General features: G+C 42.7%; 1 protein-coding gene across 3 annotated transcripts; it reads right to left on the bottom strand.

Moving 5' to 3' along the window:
- Positions 1-3,476: 3,476 nt before the first annotated feature.
- LOC110507440 (G protein-coupled receptor 4-like) lies at positions 3,477-15,660 on the bottom strand. 3 transcript variants are annotated; one of them, XM_090224318.1, is made up of 3 exons: positions 14,972-15,537; positions 14,015-14,510; positions 3,477-5,532 (listed from the first exon to the last, which is right to left on the bottom strand). In XM_090224318.1, the coding sequence occupies exon 3, from the start codon at positions 5,501-5,503 to the stop codon at positions 4,499-4,501; it is 1,005 nt and encodes a 334-aa protein (XP_090080444.1). In that variant the 5' UTR covers positions 5,504-5,532; positions 14,015-14,510; positions 14,972-15,537; the 3' UTR covers positions 3,477-4,498. The 3 variants fall into 3 exon arrangements, with proteins under 3 accessions (XP_090080444.1, XP_021443108.1, XP_090080445.1); XM_021587433.3 differs by lacking the exon at positions 14,015-14,510 and having other exon boundaries at positions 14,972-15,660; XM_090224319.1 differs by lacking the exons at positions 14,015-14,510; positions 14,972-15,537 and adding an exon at positions 9,420-9,582.
- Positions 15,661-16,448: the final 788 nt, after the last annotated feature.

Genomic DNA, 16,448 nt, shown 5'->3' with positions numbered 1-16,448 from the left:
GTAATGGAAGACGTGGCATTGAGATACAATAGACAAGCTTTTAACTTGGATCTGAAGTACTTGTCTTTTGTGATTTCTGTGTTCTATTGTCTACTCCTCTAGAAGCTTAGTGCTTATTTGTATCTCGCAGGATTGCTGTCGGGGTACACTATACTCATGTTTAGGGAGCTTGTCATGGATAGTACCAACACACACTCTCTAAGACCATGGTGTCCTTCAGGCACGGGGAGAGCGAAGCTTTTCCACGTTGGTCATTGAAAGCAAATGTCTTGGTGTGCTCTCTTCTTGTAGCATAGCAATACGGTTTCAGTGTTTTTCCTAGGGTTGCAAAAATTCTGGATTTCCTGCTTATTTTCACCCGATTCCCGATTGCAACCCTAGTTTTTACACAGATCTGTGTGGAGTGAATGGGACAGCGTGTAGCCTTCCGAGAGCGCTGCAGAGATCCTCCGACGAACATGACCGACGGTGTGTATACACGTGTGTGTGCAAGCCATAGTTGACATGAAGAGACTTGGACAAGGGTCTTGGAAGTGTCTCCAAGCATACACAGTCACACAAAACATGCATATCAAGGAGAGTATCATAACTGTTTGTTCCACAGAGTGCCAATCCTTTGCTATTGTTTACAAACTGCTCATTGGTCAAGTGTTTTCTATACATACAGCCATTTTATGTAGCATGATCATATACAAGCGTCAGCTGGATTAATCTCTCGTGGACAGATGAAACGGCGTAAATCTGTCTGGGCTCATGTAGAATTATGTGATTCTTGGTTTTCATCATTGATTTTCTATAACGGTGCAGTGATTTTCAAGCCCATGTGCGGATGATAAATGGTTTCCGCTAGAGTCCATACATAAAGTCAAAATGGTCTATATCATAAAACAATCATGAAAATAAACATTTTCTTTTTTTGGCCATGATGAACACTGGTGGAATTAGCAGAAGGGAGGGGTTTGGCCTAAAGTTTTTCCAGGGAGGAGACTTCACTTCCTTCTTTTGCAAAAAGGTCATCACAACTGTTAATGGCATTCCCCCAGAAGTAGAAGAGGACATGACAAACCCTGCAAGATAGTTTTACGTCTGTGTAACCGAGATAAGGTCTGCATCAATGGGGTGAAGTCACATACGCATTTATTTGCATAATTTTGCATGTCACGTGTTCAAAACTCCATTCATCTCGGCCATTTGTGCCTGGGTGCTAGAGAGCTGCATTCATTGACTAAAAAATAACATGATATTGCTACAGTTGATACATAATTTAGCACATTGCTTTCACAAATGTTACACGTCGAAATAAGGGTTTAGGCAATCTAATGTTGATCCATAATTTGATGAGAAATATCAAGGACCCTCAGACAGAGGAGATTGGTTTTCACTGAGGGGCTACATTTATAAAGATCCTATAATGACATGTTGTGTTTGCAAACGAAACTCACTAATGGATCATACATAATTTATGAGTTGCTTCCCGGAAGCAGCTTCACAAACAGAGCAAGCAGACAACGGAACACACCCGTGGCTTTTTAAGAAATAGGACCTAGTTTGCTACCTTGAATTAGTTCTATTCCTGCAGAATGTTCACAGTCTCCAAAACTAACACTGTCTGCATATCTTTCCTTGGCATCATGTCCAACAAAGCTCGGGCACTGAGACAGACCAATAGTGATTCAGTGAAGTAAAGAGAGGAAATTACACTGGAAATTACATTTTTTTGCTCTGTGAAAGTACCTTATCTCTAGGAGAGGGGTGTTTCCTTCTGTAAACAGGCTGTCCCCAGCCCTCATGAAACCAATTCAATATGACAGATAAATCTGTGCGTCTCATTTCAAGAGTTTAGTCCCCGTGAGCAGCTCAGAATCAGAGCAAGCATTCACATCAAAGCCTACTGTTCCCACCAGTAAAATGCCAACCACTCAGCCTGCTACCATATCGACGGGCACCGTGGGAGCTTTATTGACGAGCCGCATGCTATAATGGGAATCATTCAACACCATTCCACACATAGTCCAACACTGTCCCTCTTTAACTTACTCCACTGTCAGAGCTGAGAAGGTCACAAAAATGATTGCCACTGAGAAGCGATAATTGAACCCTCCGTTTGGTGACAAAGAATGTGGTGGCCCGATTGTGTTCCAAAATCAATGCAGTCTGGACTGTGTCTGGAACCCGACCGTTCCTGTCAGATTTAGTTAAAGATCTTCTCTTCTCAGCCCTTATCAGCGCTGAGCAGATAGAACAAACTTCACTTCTAATAAATTAGGACCATCTCAGCGTCATTCATGCAAACACTGTTATATTGGTTTGGAGTAAATTATTTCATTGTAAACTTTCCTTCTCAACACTGTTTATTGGATTTGCCTCATGAGACCTACTGATATTAGCTTATGACGGCGTTCTTCCAAGGAATCAAGCAGGACTGAAATGACCTTGTTTGGCAGCGATACTCAAATAAACAGTTTGAAAGCAGTGGATGATATCATGTTGCTCATCAATGAGTCGTGAAACACTCAATGCTTCTGATTAGACAGGTTGATTACAAAGGCATTGCAGTATGGCGATTGGTGAGCTCTACGTGGCTTTACGGCTAATCATCCTCAGTCAGTGGAGGAATGTGTATTTTTGTGATGCATCAGAAAAGGAGTCGAGCAGCTGCCAGAAAGAGTGATGTCGGCGTTCCTCTGGAGAAAAGGGTCATTGTAAGCTCAGAGGCATGGTTCTGTGTGTGTGTGTGTGTGTGTGTGTGTGTGTGTGTGTGTGTGTGTGTGTGTGTGTGTGTGTGTGTGTGTGTGTGTGTGTGTGTGTGTGTGTGTGTGTGTGTGTGTGTGTGTGTGTGTGCGTGTGTGTGTGTGTCTGACACACAGACGGATTATCAGAGAGAGACAACCATGTGTGGGGACTCGCAACGCAAGCTCCGAAGAAAACGCCCATCTCTCTCTGTAACTGCAGCAACATAGCCGTTTTAATTATTGGCGTGTGGGGCCATCTGTGTTACCAGCTCGAGATTACAGACTGCGTGTCCGTTTTAATTGCGGCTCCGTTTGCTGTATTTTGTAGTATGTTAGCTGTCAGTGAGGCGGATTGGAGCCGTCCTCTCCGTGAGCCACGGTGTCTCCAGAGTTTTCGGTTCAGCTTTCCTCATCAGCACCAGAGCGCTCTTACCCAGACCGTAAGGACCATAGGGACCACCACTAGGATGGGAACCGTGAGCCCTACAAATACCCTACCCTGGTGCCATCCCCACAGCCACATCACACTCCTTTGTTAAAGCAGTGGCCTACAGTGATCTCTTATGTTCAGAACATGAGTTAAAAAAAGGTGTACTGACTCAGTTGATGAGGAAGTTCATTATTTTCCAGTACTGTATGTTTGTTCTCTTTTTGTATTTTACCTTGAGGGACAGAGAGAGGAACTGATTGAACCCATAATGGAATTGCACGTGTAAACAGAAGAAACACATATGCAAATGTGGGTAGCTTCCTTTTTTGTTTATTGGATGAACATTGTCAACATGTCTTCATTGTCCCATACTGTATTTTCTGGGATTTCAACACCAGCATTGTTTACTACATAGATTTTGTTTAGGATAAATACGAAATTGAACAATGTTCTCATTTGTCGGTCCACAAAGCAGGCAAATTAGAATATAAAGGTTCGTTTGTAAACCAAGCGTATATCAATAAAAACCTCTGGCAGACCTGAAGAGATATACAAGGGTCCTTCAAGCGGAACGACCCTGAAACATAAAGCCAGAACAGACAGCCTTTGAAAGGATTTTCCATACCAATGAGGACAGGCATTAAGAGAAAGCTCCAATTAAAAAGAACATGATGCAAATGAATGAATATCCATCCTCATCACCAAGCAGGATATTAGAAAAACTACACAAAGGCTGCAGTCCTGTTCTTTGAACATTTTAAGGACAACCTGATTGACTGATTGTTCATGGAAGTGGGTTGATATGAAAGAACATGTTATTGAAGTCCCACAGCCAAACATGCCATCCTTTTTTTACAATGTGCACGGAAGGGATTTACTGCAGTAGAGGAAGGGCATAAATACAACAGACACGCTCACAGTTACATGTAATCTGATTACAAAAAAAAACTGTAACTGTATTCAATTAAGTTACCAGCAAGAATATTGTAATCAGATTACAGATACTTTTGAAAAACTAGATGATTACTTCTTAGATTACTTTTAAATTCAGAAAGGATGTTGTTTTCTCAATGGTATTCAATTCAGTATTGAAAAAGCACCGTTTGTTCCACCTGAGCGAGTCAGGGATTACTATGATGACACACCAAATGCGTTTGATGGATCCTTTTCGTCTTCTTCTAATGCCTCTTAAAGGGAAAGTAATCCAAAAGTAACAGAAAGGGAGTTTGGGTAATTCAAAAGTTACGTTACTGATTACAATTTTAGACAGGTAACTAGTAATTGATTACATTTAGAAAGTAACCTACCCAACCCTGCACACAAACACTGTATGTAATCAGATCATGTTTGTATGTGTCTTCCATGTTACTGCGATGACGGAACTGTCTCTCTCCCTTTGACTCTTTCTATTCCCACAGCAGCACAGTCTCATGTCCTCCCTCACCCCATTACTGATCAGCACATACAGCACTGGGTCCACCACACTGTTCAGGCTGGACAGGGCCAGAGTGCACGAGAAGGGGAAGTGCATGATCTCCTCAAACTCACAGTACCTCTCTCTGCCCATATAGTAGTAGGCCAGGGAACGGGTCAGCAGGAGGAGATGGTAGGGGGCGAAGCACACAGAGAATATCCCCATCACCCCGAAGGAGAGCAGCCGTACCTTCCTCTTAACCTGCTCCCCCAGCCCCTCGCTCTGCTTCACCTGGCCCAGGATTCTCCAGTAACACAGCCCCAGCACCAGCAGGGGCAGCAGGAAGCCGATGCCAACCCGCAGCAGGTTGAACAGGGCCACGGGCTTTGGCATGGGGTAGGTCTCGTAGCAGCGGTCCTGCGTGTCGTCGTGGGCGTCCTGCAGGTTGTCCTTGAACAGCACCAGGCCGTGTGCGGACATGACAGCCACGCACACAACCAGACACAGCACCCAGGCGTAGCGTATGCTGCGGAAGGCCTTGGTCCTCAGGGGGTAGGTGACGGCCAGGCAGCGGTCCACAGAGATGCAGCACAGCAGGTAGATGCTAAGGTACATGTTGGAGTAGTAGAAGAAGCCGGCCACGCTGCAGGACAGGCTGCCCAGGCTCCAGTGGTGGTCCTGGTGGTAGTAGTTGATCCAGAGAGGCATGGTGAGGATATAGAGTATGTCAGACAGGGACAGGTTGAGCAGGAATACCCCAAGGACGTTCTGGCTGCGGACCTGCTGGACGATGGGGCCAAGGGTCAAGAGGTTAAAGGCCAAGCCCAGGATAAAGGCCAGGATGTAGATGCCCATCAGGAAGTCACTGATAGGGCTTTGAGAGATTGTCACGCAAGTAAAGTTTGTTTTATCCATCTGTTTCTCCATCTTTGTTCAGGTCCAAACTGGAGTAGTTCCTGAAAAGACAAACAAGTACATTTTGTATGTAATTCGTGTAAAATAAAATACAGTTTGAATTGCTTGTGATGAATGAACCCTGATCAGAAAAGCTTGATTATCACATCTATGCATTTTTCCCCCCTTTATTTAATCAGGAAAGTCATATTTAGTCTCTTTTACAAGGCCATGACTCATGAATGAGACAGACTAGTCTCTCTTTCCTTGAACTTCCCATAGTCTAATTTATCAGAAAGTTACTCACATAGGGCTCTATTCAATCCACGTCGCAGAAGGTCAACTTTACAGCGTGATTGGAAGTTAAGGGGCCCCCGAGTGGTGCAGTGGTCTAAGACACCACATCTCAGAACAAGAAGCATCACTGCAGTACCTGGTTCAAAATCCAGGCTACATCACAGCCGTCTGTGATTGGGATGTTTTAACTAAGCATACCTCTTTACTTGTTCAATATTAATGAGGTTGTCATTCTGACTGTTGTAAATCTCACATCTCAATATACGGCACAGGATATTACATCCAAATTACCAGACACAGTACATGGAACGATAACCCACATCATCAATACAGGCATATATCATGGCATCCTAATTAATACACAAATAACATATTTTCATTAGGTGACAGATTACATTTAAACAAAGTATTTTTTCTACATATCTAAGCATACCTGGTGGTTCTTTTTTTTTTTTTTAAGAAACAAAACATTATTTTCTGCTTCTCTGCTAAAAATCTGGGTAGACTATAGGAAGGTTTATAGCGGAGTCCGCATTCAAGGTAAACGCTGCATATATCGGGTCATTTGGAAAAGACCTTTCATTTTATATTGCGGAATCTGTAACGCTTCAGCTTTATAGATTCAATAGAGCCCAATAAAGTAATACTATAGAGACACATAAAAATAAACACACAATACTGTATAACATATCCATTGAACACAGTTGAACTCATCCCTCAAAAGATGACATCCTCTTTCTCACAATCATTTAAAAAAAATCTCAATATCCAGCTCATCATACTTTACTCCAACCCCATTTCGTTAGCAAAATCATTCATGTGTCAAAAATACACTTTTGACTATCCACTCTTACACAGTCAAAACTGTAACATACTATTTTAGCTTCGTAATGGGCTCTGGATGAAAAATATGAGTCTACCCTTCAAGATTGGGTCTCTGAGGTTTAGTAATAGTCTCACGGATATCTAAGCTTGATGCCCTCAATCTCACACAAGTTATCATGGAACCTACCAGGTACAACCCTAAATCAGTAAATACGGGCACCCTCATAGATATCATCCTGACCAACGTGCCCTCTAAATACACCTCTGCTGTCTTCAACCAGGATCTCAGCGATCACTGCCTCATTGCCTGCGTCCGTAATGGGTCCGTGGTCAAACGATCCCCCCTCATCACTGTCAAACACTCCCTAAACCACTTCAGCGAGCAGGCCTTTCTAATCGACCTGACCCGGGTATCCTGGAAGGATATTGACCTCATTCCGTCAGTAGAGGATGTCTGGTTATTCTTTAAAAGTGCTTTCCTCACCATCTCAAATAAGCATGCCCCATTCATAAAATGTAGAACAAGGAACAGATATAGCCCTTGGTTCACTCCAGACTTGACTGCCCTTAACTCGCTAACATGTCAAGAGTGTTTAAGGTGTGTCTTAGTAACATCTTGAGGAAGTTAGAGTTAAGTTTGCAGAGAGTAATATGAGCCCTGCTCAGTTGTAGCGAAGAATAGCTTCGTACTGAGAGTAGCTGCCATTTTATGTCGATTGTGAATGAACATGTGCATTGTTAATGAGATATTTTGCTGTGTCATTTGTAGAATGGTTTTTCAGACACTTTATTGCCTGTTGGTTTACTGAGTTAAAGCTTTGTACTTGACAGTTGTATTGAAATTAGTATCTGTTTCAGTGAATTCCAGTGTTGTGACTTGAATAAGCCTTGTACCCTAAAGACTATCTATTTCCTGTAGATCTGTTGTTCTGTAAAATTTGTTACTTTTGTAAAATGATTTGCACTAAAAGTTATTATTGAGAAAACACGACCGTATCACTTATTTCTCCCCTTTTTCAGGGGCGTAACACTGGCCCTTCTTTGGACACCGTTAACAAACCTCCTGACGAGCTTCAACGCCATACAACACTCCTTCTGTGGCCTCCAACTGCTCTTAAATGCATGTCAAACTAAATGCATGCTCTTCAACCAATCGCTGCCCACTCATCTAGCATCACTACTCTGGACGGTTCTGACTTAGAATATGTGGACAACTATAAATACCTAGGTGTCTGCTTAGACTGTAAACTGTCCTTTCAGACTCACATTAATTATCTCCAATCCAAAATTAAATCTAGAATCAGTTGCCTATTTCGCAACAAAGCATCCTTCACTCATGCTGCCAAACAACAGGTCATGACCAAGATGGCATAGCAGAAAGATGTCCTTTTTCCTCGTCTTGTCGTGTCCCGTGTATATACAGTGGGGCGAAAAAGTATTTAGTCATCCGCCAATTGTGCAAGTTCTCCCACTTAAAAAGATAAGAGAGGCCTGTAATTTTCATCAAAGGTACACTTAAACTGTGACAGACAAAATGAGGAAAAAAAATCCAGAAAATCACATTGTAGGATTTTTAATTTATTTATTTGCAAGTTATGGTGGAAAATAAGTATTTGGTCAATAACAAAAGTTTATCTCAATACTTTGTTACATACCCTTTGTTGGCAATGACAGAGGTCAAACGTTTTCTGAAAGTCTTCACAAGGTTTTCACACACTGTTTCTGGTATTTTGGCCCATTCCTCCATGCAGATCTCCTCTAGAGCAGGGATGTTTTGTTATTGACCAAATACTTATTTTCCACCATAATTTGCAAATAAATTCATTACAAATACTACAATGTGATTTTCTGGATTTTTTTTCTCATTTTGTCTGTCATAGTTGCCCCACTGTATATATTTACATATTTCTTCGCATATCTTTTATATATTTTCTTTTCCAAAAACTCAACTTCAAAACACTCTCCTGAAACCCGCCTCACCATTTAAAAAAAATAAGTATTATTTACCTCAAATCTGAAATCCACAATAGAAGCTAGCCAGAAGCTAACCAGAAGCTAGCCAGAAGCTAACCAGAAGCTAACCAGAAGCTAGCCAGTTTACTGGCAACGCGACCCAGACCAGAACACACCGGACCTATTTTTCTCTCCATATCCACAGATTTCAACCGCAAGCTCTGGACATTTACACCTGGATCTCGCAGCTAACTAGCTGCTATCCGTGTGACTATTGGCTTACGTCTATCCCAGAGCAAACATCAATTATTCCGGAGCTAGCCAGCTGAAGAGTTCCATCAGCCACTCCTGGGCTTACAATCACCTACCAAGACCCGTTTTACTGCCGATGCGGAGCCCCACCGGGCCTTCACGACTGGACTACCGACGTTATCTGCCCGAGGGAGTTATCCAACTGGCCCCTCTGTTGCGACGTTACCTGAACTTCCATCTAATATTATAGCTGTCTTATCGGCTGCTATCTGAATAGGTCTATCTGACAATTTTTCTTGGGTCACTATAACTTAATCTATTTTGGCAATTGGACGGAAACGCACAAGGTGGCTAGAAACAGACCTCCTTCCTATGCTAGCTTGTTACCGATGGCCCGGCTAGCTGTCTGAATCGCCGTGACCCCAACCAACCTTTCAGTTCCACCACCCACACATGCAATGACATCACCTGGTTTCAATTATGTTTCTAGAGACAATATCTCTCTCATCATCACTCAATACCTAGGTTTACCTCCACTGTATTCACATCCTACCATACCTTTGTCTGTTCATTATACTTTGAAGCTATTTTATCGCCCCCAGAAACCTCCTTTTGATTTTACCTTTTACTCTCTGTTCCGGACGTTCTAGACGACCAATTCTCATAGCTTTTAGCCGTACCCTTATCCTACTCCTCCTCTGTTCCTCTGGTGATGTCGAGGTGAATCCAGGCCCTGCAGTGCCTAGCTCCACTCCTATTCCCCAGGCGCTCTCTTTTGATGACTTCTGTAACCGTAATAAACTTGGTTTCATGCATGTTAACATTGGAAACCTCTTCCCTAAGTTTGTTTTATTCCCTGCTTTAGCACACTCTGCCAACCCGGATGTTCTAGCCGTGTCTGAATCCTGGTTTAGGAAGACCACCAAAAATTCTGAAATCTGCACTCCAGCAGGTATATCTCTCTGGTCACCCCCAAAACCAATTCTTCCTTTGGCCGCCTCTCCTTCCAGTTCTCTGCTGCCAATGACTGGAACGAACTACAAACATCTCAAACTGGAAACACTTATCTCCCACACTAGCTTTAAGCACCAGCTGTCAGAGCAGCTCACAGATTACTGTACCTGTACATAGCCCATCTATAATTTAGCCCAAACAACTTCCTCTTCCCCTACTGTATTTATTTATTTTTCTCCTTTGAACCCCATTATTTCTATCTCTACCTTGCACATTCTTCCACTGCAAATCTACCATTTCAGTGTTTTACTTGCTATATTGTATTTACTTCGCCACCATGGCCTTTTTTTTGCCTTTACCTCCCTTATCTCACCTCATTTGCTCACATTGTATATAGATTTATTTTTCTACTGTATTATTGACTGTATGTTTGTTTTACTCCATGTGTAACTCTGTGTTGTTGTATCTGTCAAACTGCTTTGCTTTATCTTGGCCAGGTCGCAATTGTAAATGAGAACTTGTTCTCAACTTGCCAACCTGGTTAAATAAAGGTGAAATAAAAATATATTTTTTTAAATACCCTCGTAAAACTGACTATCCTGGTGATCCTTGACTTCGGCGATGTAATTTACAAAATAGCCTCCAACCCTCTACTCAGCAAATTGGATGCAGTCTATCACAGTGCCATCCGTTTTGTCACCAAAGCCCCATATTCTACCCACCACTGCGACCTGTATGCTCTTGTTGGCTGGCCCTCGCTTCATATTCGTCGCCAAACCCACTGGCTCCAGGTCATCTATAAGTCTTCGCTAGGTAAAGCCCTGCCTTATCTCAGCTCACTGGTCACCATAGCAGCACCCACCCATAGCACACACTCCAGAAGGTATATTTAACTGGTCACCCCCAATGCCAACTCCTACTTTGGCTGCCTTTCCTTCCAGTTCTCTGCTGCCAATGACTGGAACAAATTGCAAAAATCATTGAAGCTGGAGATTCATATCTCCCTCACTAACTTTAAGCATCAGCTGTCAGAGCAGCTTACAGATCATTGCACCTGTACATAGCCCATCTGTAAATAGCCCACCCAACTACCTCATCCCCATATTGTTATTTGACATTTTTTTGCTCCTTTGCACCCCAGTATCTGTACTTGCACATTCTTAATTGCTAAACTGTAATTATTTCGCCACTATGGCCTATTTATTGCCTTACCTCCCTAATCTTACTTCATTTGCACACACTGTATATAGACATGTTTATTCCATGTGTAACTCTGTGTTGTTTGTGTCGCATTGCTTTGCTTTATCTTGGCCAGGCTGCAGTTGTAAATGAGAACTTGTTCTCAACTGGCCTACCTGGTTAAATAAAGTTGAAATAAAAAATTTAAAAAATAAAAAATATAGATTTCAGTGCAACTCGCCAATTCCAAATTGCCTATGAAACTACAGCATCTCCCCACTTTTAACCCTTTCGTGTGAAAAGTTTCACCAGTTTCAGGCTTTGTGACTCATCTTTTCTGACCCCCCCCCCCCCCCCCCAGTGTATGATAGCAGTTACTGTCATAGGGTTCAGGACCTTATGATTGGACAAAAATCTGTCATGGAAATATTGGCTCCCACCTCCTAACGGGTTTATATGACCTTATGTTAATGCCACTGTCCAGTAATTGCATCTAAATTTGCCATGGATATTGCTCTGCATGATTTCAAACTGGCTGACTATCTGCTACAGCACAGGTTGTGATTAGTGGGAGAGCATTTGCACTTCATTGTGACGTCCGATGTGCCAGAGCCAGACTCTGTGATTGGATTAACTAGATATTTGGAGGCAATAAGACTGACAGCGGGACAGTTCGTAGGTTTAACACTTGTTTAAATCCTTTACTCTAATGTAAGGACGGACATACAGTAGTTCTATAGAGTTCATATGTGTTGTTGTGATAATAGCAGGAAGAAATCTGTCCTGCGGCTGTAACTTGGTAATGACATTCGGACTGGTACTGCACACTGATAATCAGATCTAAGCTTCTGTCCTAGCTTGCTCATTAAATAGACAGGCAAGTCCGACTGTCACATGAAACCGAGATCATCATTCAAATCTAAATCCCAATTAGACTCTGGGAAACACGGTAGCAACAATCGGATGGATATCTGTATTCCTTTCAATACCACCTACACCAACGTGCCTTTAGATTATTAGTAGCACAATCACACAATTACCTTTTCATGTCTCCTGTGGAGTAATACAAGGTATCATTTATTTTGCTGTTGATTGCACTAAAAGGTGTTGATTGGTATTGAGGAGGAGTTTGGTTCGAGCTCATTGGAGAAAGAATTAGTTATGAAAGATAAGACAGGAAATCCGTTTTTTATTTATTTATGAGGCTGAGTAGATCATGTTGCTATGTTCCATCCACCTCCTACTCGGGCTTTGTTGTTGTCAGTGTGCAGAAACAGAAGACCCTTAATGGTATAAGTGGATGATAGGGAGGAAGGTTGATTTCATATCCAGCCTCATGAATTGAGATGCCATTTGGAAGTAGAGCGGAGTGCGTGTGTGTGTGTGTGTTGTGTGAGCGAGTGCCAGGCAATGTACAGTATGTATGATCTTAATTTGATCCAGGTTGCTAAAACAGGAACATATTCCTGCAGCAACAGAAAATGTGACTTATAATGTGGATTTTAATTCATGGGCATTCTTGTAGGGGTTGATACATTTTTCTTGAGAGACAATCAAGTCTGAAATTTGAAAGTGGAAATTCCAAACTTCAGAAGCCGTCTTAAACCTCAAATACACTACAAGTTGAGCATTTCCTGCATTTCCAAAAAAGTTATACTGTTACAGGGTGATCAAATTAAGATCCTAAACGCTAGGGGAAAAATGGTGCTCTCTAGAACATAAAAGAGTTGTTCGGCTGGCCTCATAGGAGGACCCTTTGGAGAACCCTTTTTGGTTCCAGGTAGAACACTTTTAGTTCCAGCTAGAACCACCTTCAGGGGTCTACATGGATCCCAAAGGGGTTCTACCTGGAACCAAAAAAGGTTCTCCTATTGGGACAGCCAAAGAACCCTTTTGGAAGCCTTTTTTCTAAGAGTGTACACGTGTAAGTATGGGTGTGTTGGTGTGCATTTGTGGGTGTGGGTAGGCCTATGGGTGTATGTAGCAGTGCATGTGTTACAGAAGTTGGCAGTCTCACTAAATTGGCATGAAATGTGATGTAAAGGTACTCTACAGTATATAATTAGTATGTTTATCTAGCCTGATAAAGCACTCAATCCTATTCCCTGGTTTAGTCCTCGTGGTATTGATCTAAAAGGTAATTCTTATGGGTGATCCACAGATGAGTCATTAATCTAAGCTCTCACCATGTGGATGACTGAGACATAACATGCAAAATAAAAAGAGCCTGCCTGACCAATGGTCCATGAGGTGGGATTAGTCGTTCATTATGTACCCTCTAAGACTGAGCATTGACTACGTGATGTTTTCATTTTTACCACGGTAGTCTAAACCCTCGTGAATAGGGGCAACCTGAGAACTGTATTTAGTTTTGCTGAAAGACTACAGACCTGAAAGACAACTGGTGTAAATCAATAACCAGAACGTTCTGCTAGGCTGGTGTAATCTACAGGGTTTCCCAAACCCGGTCCTGCCCCCCCCCCAGTAGTGCTGGGGGGAAGAAACCCAGAGGGGGCCCCAGGACCAAGTTTGGAAAACCCTGTACTAGAGCACTGACTAGTCAAACCATTTGGCCCACAGTAATCACACTGTGGAATCTAAAAACATCTTCTAGTTTCAGAGACATTGGTGGGATAATCATTGCGTTGTTGAACCTTTTGCCAACAGCATGAGGTGTGAGTAATTCTGGTATTCCCCTCGTAGTAACAAGGATCACTAATGTTTCGTTGACTCCTAAAATACATTCATGTTGCGGACACATAGTGCATGATACTGTAACACTGTGACCGCTGTGCGTGTGTTCTTGATACCTGTGCTATTGTGGTTACCCTTCACTCGAACACAGTTCCATTTCCTCTTTCTTTAGAAAAGAAATGCTCGCTGAATGCCTGTCCAAACTTGTACATTCCAGTACATTACTGAAGAACACTGGAGGTCTACTTTCTCAGGCAAGCTTTGGTTATGTCTCAAGTTTGACCTGGAGAATGCACTTTTTTTTTAAAGCTATCTGACCTGTCTCATTAATAAAGCATTGTGAGTGTAGCGGGCAACCCTTCATAAGGAGTCTGCAACTATACATGCTACCTGTCCTTGTGCTCGCTCCCACAGGTGTCTCGGTCTGCTACATGTCAGATTTAAACACCGTCTTGGATAACTCCCTGAGATTGTGGGTGTACTTTCCTCCTTGTATTGTCCCTCTTCTCTCAGCGTCAAATGAACCTTGCTTAGCGCCTAGAAGAGTACATTTGACTGACACGACACGTAATATCTACCCACTGAAGCCACCCTTCCTAGCCCTCTAAAGACGTTTCTAATGAGGGTTTCAAGTTCATTACATCCATCCAGCAGTATATGCTAACGTTCTCTTCACCAAACACACAGGCGTGGACTCTCAGACGTCCAGTGACAACGAAAAGTCAGCCCCTCCCAGGCTACAGTCAGCCTCGTGTCCCAACGGTCTCGAAGCACAACTCGTTTACATCTTGAGAAAAATGTCCTCTTCTTTCTCAAATAAGAAGACTGTTCTCCTCCACATGTCCACAGTTCTCAGAATCCACCCTCTGTTTCGCCCTATAAGCACCTGTGGGAGCAATTAGCATGTCTTCGATCATTGAACCAGTCACTGGCTACATTCCCAGGCCTCTTTAGTCTAATCATTGAGTAAGGCTGACACACTGCTACAGGCTAGTCATCCTTCTTTTTACCACTGTCATCCTGGGGCCAGAGCAACAGGGGAAAGGGCGTGTTGGGGGGGAAGGGAGTTCTTTTAGGGCCGAATTCAAATTAAACTTGTCAGCGCAATCTTTAGGTAGAATATTTAAAAAGCACGCACCTGCATCTGTGAGGCGATTAAAGGACTCACCGATCAACATGAGAGAATGTCTTATCTTCTAAAACATACAGTGATACTCTGTGCACTAACTTTTAGTGAATGTCTTAACTCCATCAGAGACGAAGACGTTGACAAAAGCTTTATCATTCCTTCAGCTACACTTTTAAATCACTTCTGAGTCCTTGAACACCGTTTTTAGAAGCCCTCACCTGTCAGTTGTGGGACTTTGTTTGTTGTCGACAACGGTTCTCCACAGTGGGTCAAGAACTTCTGTCTCCTTCCGTAACCCTCATGCACAGGAGATTTCCGTTCAGTCAGCCTGAGGGGAGGCTTCAGAACATTTGAGGTACTGCCAGACCGTGAGAGTCCCACATGGCGACAGGAAGAAAACTGTGACCACTCCAGTCAGAAGCACTCCGATGAGAGAAGACAACCGACAGGCTGGTGTTTTTCAACCCAGTACACGTCCTCCGTGACGGGGAAATGCCAACCATTAGCAGTTAGTCCACTCACTGAAGTCAAGACGTCAGACAGACAGCCAGTGCACGAGAGGAGACACGGAGAGAGAATAAGTCAGCCACGAGAGGGGAAGAGAAGAGGGATGTTTAGGGCAAGAGGGTGGGAGTTTCATTTCAGAATACACGTGCATCTTAAAAGTAATGACTTTAGGGCGGGGGCGGGAGGGTAGAGACTCAGCTAGAGCCCCCTGTCACACACACTAACTCCCCCCAGCACCTCCAGATGGATCATTCTTACTGAAACATTCAACTTGACTGGCAGTCAGGCTGACCACAAATGGTAGTTTCCTCCACAAGAGACCACATTGAAACTAACAAGAGACAAAAGAGAGCTAACAGAAACAGCAGATTCTCCAGACATGCAGGCATTGTGAGTCAATAATACAATGGAAGATAACGATCTTTGATATCTGTCTAACGGGCTATTCCTGTGACGTAGATGTCCAATACAACACGTCAAGCGGACTGAAACCGCCAGTGAAAATGCCGAAATGATTCAACACGGGTCACGTCGTCCCTAACGTCATCTCTGTACTAGAGGTGAACCACATCTGGGGGGAATCACATGACTTGGACAGCATCTGCCTATTAGTACAGGAGGGAGATATGTGTATCACAGTCTATGTTTATCTGGGAATGGGAAGTGAATATCCTGTATAAACCGGCTCTCCCTACACTCTGTGTAAACATGTGTCATTCGGTCTTTGAATTTTGTCTTGTAGTGCTCTCTCAACATGCATGTGAGGTTCAATGAGTCACAGCTGTGACAAAAAAAATTTTTTTTAATGAACGTCGCCGCAGGGAGATGTACAGTACAGGAATGCATGAAGGGACAGTGCATTTGGAAAGTATTCAGACCCCTTCTATTTTCCACATTTTGTTTCATTACAGCCTTATTCTAAAATGTATTAGATGAATTGTTTTGCTCATCAATCTACACATAATTATTGTATTTTTATTTAACAACGTCCCATAATAATTACAACGCGAAAACAGGTTTTTGAACATTTTTGCAAATGTATTAAAAATAAAAAAACAGAAATAGCTTATTTACAACCATTTTGCTAAAAGACTCTAAATTGAGATCAGGTGCATCCTGTTTCCATTCATCATCCTTGAGATGTTTCTACAACTTGATTGGAGTCCACTTGTGGTAAATCTAATTGAT

This window comes from Oncorhynchus mykiss, chromosome 27, assembly GCF_057628025.1.
Source record: "Oncorhynchus mykiss isolate SJ-2025 chromosome 27, ASM5762802v1, whole genome shotgun sequence".
NCBI lineage: Eukaryota > Metazoa > Chordata > Actinopteri > Salmoniformes > Salmonidae > Oncorhynchus > Oncorhynchus mykiss.
This window is presented reverse-complemented; position numbering and strand designations above follow the sequence as displayed.

What these genes read in the sequence shown, in the direction of transcription:
- LOC110507440 (XM_021587433.3), bottom strand. Translation starts at nt 5,503, where the DNA reads ATGGAGAAACAGATGGATAAAACAAACTTTACTTGCGTGACAATCTCT.